The sequence below is a fragment of the Rhinolophus hipposideros genome (genome assembly GCF_964194185.1).
Source record: "Rhinolophus hipposideros genome assembly, chromosome: 11".
Taxonomy (NCBI): Eukaryota; Metazoa; Chordata; class Mammalia; order Chiroptera; family Rhinolophidae; genus Rhinolophus; species Rhinolophus hipposideros.
Genome location: NC_138057.1, coordinates 54,232,738 through 54,243,494, shown reverse-complemented (window position 1 = coordinate 54,243,494; position 10,757 = coordinate 54,232,738). Strand labels below are relative to the sequence as shown.

Below are 10,757 nucleotides of genomic sequence, written 5' to 3'. Positions count from 1 at the left end.
ATAACTTGAATATACCTAGGGAGCTCTACAGGACTAGGGGCTATTTTAATTGGTAACAACTAAAAAATCTAGGGAGAATTTTTATTTGGCGGCTTAAAGAACTATTTTTTCTTTTTATGACTTCTAATTTAATCACTCTTTTTAGAATAAACAAGGATTTGGGGTGTTAAGTGTCTGAAGAAACAAAGAATCAGTTCCGCATTCCTACCAATCTGTAACTTAAATTTGCCAGAGAGCAGGTGCTGCATTTTACTTTCTATGAAGATCTGGGGAACTTGCCCTTGCTTCTGGAGGCACTCTTCATCTGCACAGGAGATTTTAAGGACCTTTATGAATGTAATTACTGTTCCTTTAGCATTTTTCCCCTCTACATTTTGTATTATACCTAGGCTTTCTAGCAAAAAGAATGACGGGTAGGAGTCTGAATGACAGAACCAATTTAAGCCTAAATATTCTGATGAGCAACAGTAGGAACAAATGGACACGAACTAAAAGGCTTCCAGGTACTATATAATCTCCTGACAAATTTGGTGATTTAAAAAAATGGAACATCTCTGTAGCTGAAAATAGTGATGTTTATTATCTAATCAAGCTTCCCACAAACCTGTAAAAAGATCTGCTGGAGCCGCTCTATACAGTTCTTGTACCATGGTGTCAATACACTGGTCCCATCAGTTTCACATCGTACTAAGTGCTCGGTCAAAATCATGATAAACCGCTGGAAAGAGGGTACAAAGTTAAAAGCATGTTAGGCAGCGAATTCTTTAGAAAGAATCACATTTGACCAAGGGACCACAAAGGTATTGCTTGTTTCCCTGTCTTGGTGTTGTGTATTCCTCACTTTCACAATTCAGTACATACTGTCAGTCTAGAAAGGTAGACCAGTGATATGAGTTGGTACGTTGTTTTTGCCAATATGCAAAGACCTTTCATGTTTAGATTACTTACTTCACTGAGACATAATCAGAAATGTTAAGAGGAATCTATGCGCAAGAATGTTCAGGAAGGAAAACAGTCATCGAAATGATCAACAATTGGGAATAATTAAATGAGAGCAGTACTTAAGAAAAACATCCCCATTTTATTTTTAAAGCATGGAGAAATGCTCACGAGGAATGCTACATAACAACAATTTGGAGGTATATATGGTTACCTTCAAGTAGTGAGTTTTTATTTCCTTTGTAAGTTTTTATATTTAATTCTTTCATAATTAAAATTTTTTTTTAAACAAATGTATTTTTTCTTTTTACATATCAATGTCCCACGCAAGATACCTGAAATATGACCAGGAAGAGGTTCTTCTGTTCACTCTGAGCAGACTCCACCTTTTCCTGTAGTCTTTCTATTTGCTCCTCCAGAGCCCCATCCTTCCTGTCACTGCTTCTGTCATCATCATCACTTCGCTACAGAATGCAAGGGAACGAAAGGAAAACATCTCTTAGAATTCTACTGTATGAAATCCTCTCAAGTAAGGGGAAGGATTTTATGTCCAATCAAATGCTATCTGAAGACTTGCATTCTACAGGGAAAGTACCCCAGCACCCACACATACACCCAGAAGTCCTAGGGGTACTTATGTAGGGCAGAGAAATTTAGTGGCACTTGTCTTGGATAATGGCAGTGGGAGTGTCTGCTGTAAAGCAGAAGTGAGTTACACCTTTATAGGATAGCCCAATCAGGGAGGAAATGTGTGTTCTATTTTTTTCCTCCATTTAAAATGAAAACAGCTTTGAGCACCATGAAAAATAGAGCTGACTTGTAATTTGGCATAGTTATACTTTCTGAAGTTACTGAGAATCCTGAATTAGTGAATACTGACCCACTGCTCCGAGGGGAAACAGGGTTAGGCTCTTGGGGAGCCTCCTGTCAACGTTTTCATCAACTGATCAATATATAACCTTGTTTTAGGTATGTTTCTGTTTAGTGATACAGTACAGTATTTCTTTATACTGAACACTAGCTGAGAAGGATTTAACACTTTCCTGGCCCTCAGGAACGTGACTACATAGCTTTGACTTTCAGTATCACAAGAATGCTGTCCACTTTTCATTAGTTATCTTACAAATCCATAATTTTTGCTACTTTTCCATCTTTTCCATCACTTTATCACACACTACAGATGTTGCTTTAATACTTGATGTACAGATTGGTGAATTTCCTCTTCCTTTATTGTGTGTATACTGTTGATTCATGAACACTGAGCTCATGACCAACAACACTGTAACTCATGCCTGGACGAAGCTTATCTAACACACGTTTTTCCCGTCATGCACATCACAGCCTTCTTGTGCTGAGGACACTAGACAGCCAGCCCTGCAGGCCTACACTCGGGGCCATTTTAGACAATGAAATTACCAACAAAAAGCCCAGCATACACTGTGAAAACAAAAAGCACAAACACGAAAAATGTGGCACTAATGCAAACGGCATTTTTTTATATAGTAGCAGAACTGAAACACGGCCGGCGATTGCCTTATTCAACCTCAGCTGGGAACAAGCTCACTGCTCTGCATATGTCTGTGAATGACTGGGAAAGCAGTGTATTGTTTTGGGGTTACAAATAAATTTTAGTGATTAGGTGAGTTTGTAAAAATAGAACTTGCAAATAATGAGGATAGTATATTCTTATAGCTCTGCTATTCTTTATTCAACAAAGTAGATGGCCAATAAAAAAATCTGACAGTGCTTTCCAGCCATTAATAAATCACTATTTGACCATTTGAGCAGTCACAACAGGGGCAGCTTGCTAAGCTTTTGTCCCCTAAGGGGTCATTGTTGAAAAATTGGGCAGGCCCTTACAGCTGACGAGCCACAGGCTGCCCATCCTTGCAATAATGTAGAAATGGCTATGACTGACATGTAGTAATTCACAGCAGATTCTTTAAGACCCTGCTGGCAACAATGGGCTCAATGTACCTGTTAAAGCAAGCTTTAACAATTTCCTTCTAGCTCACCTTGAAGAACTTAGAGCATTCGCTTAGGTGTTTTTGTTTTTTCTTAAGGCAGAAGGAAGGCATGATTTTACAGATATGGGAGAAGGCTAAGAGAGAACTTTCTTTCCCAGTGTCACACAACTGGCAAGTGGCAGAGCCAGAACCTGACTAGGGGTGTTACATACCAAGGTCATTTTAGCAAGAAAGGAGGCATCACTACATCTAGAGAAGCTGATTTCCTTGTAGATCACCCTCTATTGGTAAGGTCTCATCTATGATTGTCTCTTCCGCTCTTCAAACAAAATGATCAGAAGCCCTCCACTGTTTTTCCAGAATTCTGCTTTTATCTCTAACAGACCACCTGTCGTGGGGTCTGCCTTATTATGTTTTAGGCAAGTGGGCACATGCTCGTCTTTTCCTACCACCACACTAAGGCCAAGTTCTAGAGTGTCGCTGCCCAACAGATCTGTGGGCAATGAGGGAGCTGCTACATACATCCGTGCTGCCCTCCACAACAGCCACTGGCCACATATGCCTAGTGAGCACTTGAGATATGGTTAATGTGACTAAGGAACTGAATTTTAAATTGCATTTAATTTTAATTAAAGTTACATGTGGCTATCGGTTACTGTATTAGATACCACATATCTAGAGAATGGTGTGTCATGAGGGAAAGTTTCTGGAGTTTGACAGACTTGGGCCAAATCCTAGCTCTGTCATTTATTAGCCATGTTACTTTGCACAAGTTATTTAACTTCTTTGAACCTCAATTTATACATGTATAAAATGGGGTGACACCATTTACCCTGCAGTATTTTAGGTATATTTCTATACATATATCACGTGTATATATGTATGTCTGTATGGCAATTGTAGAAGCACTTGAACTTGCTATAGTTCATATAACTCATTAAACTTTTCAACTTCTACTCTGGTAAGTAAATATGTGTAACACTGGAAGACAGCATCAGGAAGAATCCCAGTACTATTAATGCTAAGTCACAGAATACTGCCAGCTCACTGCTTCCCCCCAAAATGGCAGTCCTAAACTTCTTATTAATATGAGAAGTAGTCTGCAAACCTGGGAATGAGTGCCTCATCCCTCCCTGTAGTTCTGGTGAAGTGGTAAACATGAACAATCTTCTCCCTCTTCCCTCTTCTCCTGCCCTTTTGGGAGTGACATAAAGCTGATCCGGACATGGCAAACTATGGAAAAGTAAGGTCTGTAGCTTCCTAAACAGGTTCACCATGCCGTATAACTGCAGAGTGCAACAAATCCCCAGAGGTCCTTCCTTTTCCTCTCTGCAAACAGCTCTGCATAATTTGGCCTCAGGAAAAACTAGTTCCCATCAAGGTAATGAGCTCTGAATATTCTCAAAAGTTTCTAGTATCCCTTCTTTGACCATTTATGAATTGACACAAGACTTACCCGTTTGTGTTGCCTTGCGAGTTTTTCTTTAGCTTCTTCTAGCTCTTTCTGGATCTTCAGAACGTGTTTGTTCATCTTACGAATTGTGGAGTGCAAGATTTCCCAAACAAATAATCTTGAAGTAAAATGGCATTTGGTTACCACTATATGTTAAACTATGCTTACAGAAAATAAGACCTCTCAACCTCTATAATCTACACATTCTTAAGGTCTTCCGCTCTAAACAGAGTTAGTCAGATACGTATGTCCAGCAATGCGCAAGCATCTATCTCTACAGAGACTCAGGTGAGCTTCCTGAAGATAGTACTGAGTCCTTGTCATTTTTCTTATTTCCGTCCCCTACTAGACACACATTGAAGGCACGTGTACAACATATTCATTGGAATGAAATGGCAAACCAGAAAAAAAACATTAGCATAAGGAACAAAAACACGTTTGCTCTTCTAAGTTTAAACACTAAGTACTGGAATTTTCTTGAAATGAAAACCTAATCTGAGGCTTATTTTGCATGCTTTATATTATACTATTTAGCACACACTCAGCTCTTCTCTTGGAACATTTAAGAAACTCATTAGTTGATAATAGCTATCAACTGCTGGACTTTTAAGAACGAGAAATATTTATATGTCAGCTACCTTACCAACAAATTGCTAACGTACCAGGATCACCTTGTAGGTGCTTTAAAATGTTTGATGCATAAAAGCTTTTTTTTTTTTTTAAAGTGGCTTCTTAACTACTTTTCTGTCTATAAAGTAGGTCTCCTAAACCCAAGACACAACATAGAAGAGTACTTCCTTCTACAAATTGTCTTGGATGATAGTTTAAGTGGAAGACAGTAAAATAATCTGTTTACAAAACTCAAAGTCTAGAATGTAAGCAGACAGGCTGAGAGAGCAGAGTACTTTAACTCTGGAACGGGTGGTCAGAGGTTTTCCAGTTAGAAACAGTTGAGCTTGCTGTCAACAGAAGGAACTCTTGGCCAATGTACCTGTTCAAGAACGCCTGTGCTTGAATTCTGGCTGTGCACTGACTTGTGTGACTTTGGGCAAGCTACTTAAGCACCGCAACATTTTTCTATTTTGTGAAATACAGACAATAATGTAACTCCCTGTACAGCGGTGTTGTGAAGAGTAAATGAGTTGCAAGTGTCAATCACTCAGGAAAATGGCTAACACAGTCAGGTGGGTCAGTTTTCTGAGAGTTTGCAAATCTGAGAATGTCTTTCCGTTGCTTTCATCTGTGAATGCCAATTTAGCTGGTATGATAACCTTAGATCCCACTCTTTCACCGTAAGGACTCAGTTTATTTCAGACCAGTGTCCTCTGCCAATAACAGATAGGATGAAGAGGATAAAGACTGTGATGGATTTTTATGTCTTTACAAGTACTTTTCCTTTGTTTCCTGTTTTGTGTCAATTCCTGCTGTCCCAGTCCTGATCAATTATAAAGACTGCGGACTCATGAATAAGAACCAAGCTTAATGACGTCTCTTTCCTTTAGGGGGAACGGGTCTAGAATGAATCTTCTGCATAAATCTAGGACCTTTATGACTGAGGGAAGACCTCCCTTCCCCACAGGCATCTAGGTGCCCCCTCAGCTTTCCTCAATCTCCAAGGACGTGTATTTAATCTACTGGGACTTTGGTTTTTCCCAGTTCCTACTGTGCATTCCAGGTCTCCAATGGCGTCTGCAACTTTTCCGATGTCCCACTGTCCAGCTGAGACCCTGACACACATTTGAGAGTCTAGATCTTTACCAACATTTCTACTTGACTGCTTGAGTCCTGATTCAACTTATTACATGTGTCCCTAAGAGATGCTACATCTGATTGGCTGTATTTCCATTGTCCAAGTATCTTTGCCAAGTCTAGTCCTAACAGACTGGACCATTAGTATATAAAATAGCAAACTGGTTTGGACCAAAATTTGGAGCCGATATATGAGACCACATGACAACCAATTCTTAGAGAACACAAACTTTGTAAAGTAATTCACATTACCTAGTAAAGTCATGAGATAGTTCTGAAGAGAAGATCCAATTTGCTACTGCAGCACAGTTAACAATCTGTGTACGGATCATCTTGTCTACTAGAACAGCAATCATCTACAATGAGAGAAGAATCACTAGGGCAAACCACACTTATATGTAGGCCACGTGATCCCACGGCTACAGAAGTAAAATAGAAGGGTTGTGAAATTCATTTTCAGGGGTTATGGAACGATCAATTTGACCAATAGGTCTTAAGATTATTTTGCCTTCTGCTTGGCTCTGGGACATATAGTAAGAATACTACAACACCAATAAAGATTGAGTAAAAAGAAAAACTGAATGGAAACACTTAGAATTTTTAAAAAATTTTAGATAATACATACAAAAATATATAATTTCCACTGAATCCATTCCATTTCCTAAAATTTAAAAATATGTTTTATCATAAGTCAAATATATTCTGAAATTTATTTTAATGCCTTTATAACATATAAAAACAATAAACTGAGGCTGAGAAATCTGGAGCTTGTTTGTGGAAATTGATAACTACATAACTACTTCATGCCCAATTAGTAGAATCTTCAAGAAACAAGTATTTAAAATGTGTTAAGATATTACAGTCCCAAACAAAATCATAATACTTGCTCTTTAAATAATAAATTAAGCATCATCACTTCCACAGCACTAAAAAAAATTAGATTTTAAAACCACTCTATTGAAGAGTCAAATTTCATATTTTACAAACTAAAAGAATGGTAATAATTGCCTTATTTTTATACTTATACAATTAGAGTCTCAACATGTCTAATTAAATAGTTTTTACCTGTGGATGGTTCCTCCAGACTTCAAACATAACTCTTAGAACATGTAACTTTCCTTCATCACTTTCAGCTAGGGTTTTGAAGACTTCATGAAATCTGTTGATAGTTGGGGGAAAAAAGCATTTTAATGTTTCAAAGCCTTTTCAATGTTGTTCAATTTGCAACGCAAAATAACCAGATGTTAACCATTAAGGATATAAAAGGTATGATTAGGAAGTCAGTTTGAATGGAATTTGTCACAAAAATCTTGAGATTTACAACATACTATCGTTATCTCAGGACTACTGTTTACTGTGCATCTAAGACTACATACGGGATAAGGAACCGGTTCTAACCATAGGTGATGTACCCGACTGCACCTTCTACGGGAACCCTGCAAGTAACACAGGGGCTTGGAAGCTGAGACGGGAGGAGGAGCCCAGTTTCTCTGCTTGGATGAGGACTATCCATATTCTTTGTTAGATGCCAACCTTTGGGTGGCTCCCAAAAGGTAGTGGGCTCTCATTTCTGCTTACCTTCCTTTGGAAGATGGCTAGACAGGGTGGGAGCTTCTTGACTGTATATATGACTGTCCTACGGACCCAAGTTTTTCACTGGTTTCTCTAAAAAGTCTATATGAAAAAAATGTACATTCTATGTATATATGCAAAGTGTACATACAGACTGACAGAAGCCACAGGACCAGGATTTCAGTTACCACAGACCAAAACCCGCTATATCAAATTATATCATAATCCTAGTATTAAGATCTTCGTATTCAACAATTGTAGGTAAAAATTATGACAGTGGTACCTCGGTTTTCGAATGTCTCCATGGATGAACATTTCGGTCTACGAACGCCGTAAATTTTATGGATCTATGGTATCATTAGATAGTAAAATTCATGCTAAATCTGCAGTTTTAGGGGTTGATTTTAAAGGTCTGGGATGGATTGATTCATTTTGCATTACTTTCTATGGGGAAACCGTGCCTCGCTTTTCGAATGTTTCATAACTCAAATGGTCTGCCGGAACGGATTACGTTCGAAAACTGAGGTACCACTGTATTCCATTGGTATCTACCAAGCAAAGTTCTAAACCCTAAACAAAGGGTGTGTGTTCCTGTTTCACTTACTTTGCAAGAGCACTAAAGGAGTGGCTGAACGATTTGGCTGCCAAGTGTAGAAGAGTCTGCATAAAGACCTCTATTTTTAATGGGTTAAAGCTGAATCCTTCATCTGAAAAATATTCCACAGTAAGAAAGTTAAAAAAATGTTAAGTATAGCAATTCCTTGGTCTCTCCGCAGAAGACTAAACAAATGCCATGTTCACATCCAAATAGTAAGTCAGACATTCATGTAACACCTTTGAGTACTGATAGACAATAAAAGATCACTGATTTAAAAAACTCAGAATATAAAACTAAGCGTAACTCTCATTCTTAACATTTTGGGAGTTTCCCTAATTCTTCGATATAATCCATTTGTTTACAAATACCACAGATTTCCTCGTGCATCTCTCTATATAGGGGGAAGACACTAAAAATATTAACACAGAAAATACATTGCTTTAGGAACATCCAATGAGATTTAAGAGGAGCTCATGTTGCCAAAGTTATGTTTATGCTTTAACCTGGCCTATACATAGTTCCACTCAAGAAATATTTCATTCCCTTACCATCATCGTCATCCTGGTTAGGATTCGGTACATCTTTCAGAATTCTGAAGATTTCATCATTGGTCGCTTTACTTTTAAAGGCAACAGCTAAACAGAGGGCAACCGAATGTCCAGGAAGAGAATCTAAGCACAGAATGGGGGGAGAGTAGGTTTTAAGACTATCTTGCAAACAATTAAGTAATTGAGAAACTTACAAAAGTTCTTTCAGAATAGAATATTAATCTGTATAAAGATAACCACATGTGGAAGTTTCATTTAATAGGTCAATGGCTTTTCACCTAAAATAAGGCATGAGATAATTCTCACATCCTTCCTTAAGAACACTTAGCTAACTGAAATTCAGAGTACAGCGGGTGTTGATCTCCTCAGGGATGGGGAGAGAAGGGAAATGTGGATATAGTTACAATTGTCCTTTGTCAGTCGCCAAATCCCTAGGCTTTTGCAAGCTGAAAAGCTGAGTATCAATGTATTTCTCTTTCGTTTTTGCCAATTCCCTTTTCTTCCCCCTTTTCTGAGATAGTGTAAACTAAGTTTGGGTTTGAAGAAGGTGAAGGCTGCCAACTTCAGACAGTTTTTTTTTTGAGTCCATACACTTGAATCCACGTAAGGCAGATGCTTGTGTGCTACAACTGCACGTATTTACTATTGTAAAATCTGTGCCAGTATGTACTGCCAGGCATCACCAGATCAATTGGAGATCTATTCTTAACATAAGATAGGCAAAGAAGTAACAATTTAAAAAGCAATCCTGACATAGACTATAAGTTACCAAACACTTGGAATGAATTAAGCAAATTACAACAGATCACTCATGCTGTGTGCTTTTCCTTCAAAGTGGGAGAGAAAATAAGTAACGAAAAAAGAATCCCTGTCAGTAAGGAATCCACATTTTAGTTAGGGAACCAAGATATTCACATAGGAAGCAGCCAGACAGCAACACAAACCTGGCTTGCCAGAGGTCAAAAAATATTCAAAGGAGTGAATCTTGTGCTAGACCCTTGAGAGAGAATAGGGACCGGAGATAGAAAGGGCTTTCCAGCCTGGGGTAACGGCACAAAGGCAAAACTAAGAACCAGGAGAATGGAAAAAAACAAAAGAGGAAGTAGGCCTGGCTAGAGTAGAGATCCATGTAGGAAGTACTGACAAATAACAAAGCAGGGACAATTGTTAGGGGGTCCCTAAATGTTTAGCTGTTTCTCATCGGAAAAAAGAAAGCTCAAGGTTCAACAAAAGTCTGAGCTCTTTGATATCAAAAGACTGTACCTTATGATTCTGAGCCAGTACAAGACAGAACTCCAAACTTGGCACTTGTAAGTGCCCCGTCAAGTTTTGCTCTTTCAGGAGAGCACAGTGGTTAACAGGGTGGCTGCTTAGTCAGTAAGCCTGGATTTGCACCTGGGCTCTACCACTCAGAAGCGATCTCACTATGGCTTTACCTCCTTGAAGCCATTTCCTCATTATAAAACTGGCACAATGAACATACCTATTTCTCAGCATTGTTTTAAGGATTAAGTGACATCATAACATAAGAAATGTACTTAGCACTGGGACCCACTGAGTTTATTTCAAGAAAAAGAGATGTAGTTTGAGGTGTAAGAAGAGAATCAGAAGTGCAGTATGAGAAGGCAAGGGAAAGGAGCAAGTTTCAGAACACAAAGAACTACACAACGTGAAACGGAAGGCTCACAGCGGAGCCAAGTGTAGTGCCATCTGAAAAGACTAACTTGGAAAAACCCCACACTTAACTCTACCAGCGATCACTAATGTACACCTTACCTTCATTAAGTATAAAGCACAGAATGACGTACCGAATTACAGTACCTTTGATTTATTTTGTAATGTCAGAAATGATGTGACCAAAGAGCAAAAAGCCATATTTAAAAATGTACTTCTCAAGGCATATTTCTGGAAAAAACAGTCTATGAGCACCT

The 10,757-nt window shown here is 38.5% G+C and overlaps 1 protein-coding gene across 2 annotated transcripts in view; it reads right to left on the bottom strand.

Moving 5' to 3' along the window:
- The window catches only part of NCBP1 (nuclear cap binding protein subunit 1), a 37,573-nt gene that overhangs the window by 2,406 nt on the left and 24,410 nt on the right, over nt 1–10,757 (bottom strand). For both annotated transcript variants that reach the window (XM_081066475.1, XM_081066476.1), the window contains exons 16-22: nt 8,827–8,949; nt 8,285–8,387; nt 7,174–7,267; nt 6,361–6,464; nt 4,363–4,477; nt 1,275–1,403; nt 605–718 (exon numbers count right to left, since the gene is read on the bottom strand). In XM_081066475.1, the coding sequence (XP_080922601.1) occupies nt 605–718; nt 1,275–1,403; nt 4,363–4,477; nt 6,361–6,464; nt 7,174–7,267; nt 8,285–8,387; nt 8,827–8,949 (782 nt within the window). The remainder of the gene's footprint in view (nt 1–604; nt 719–1,274; nt 1,404–4,362; nt 4,478–6,360; nt 6,465–7,173; nt 7,268–8,284; nt 8,388–8,826; nt 8,950–10,757) is intronic.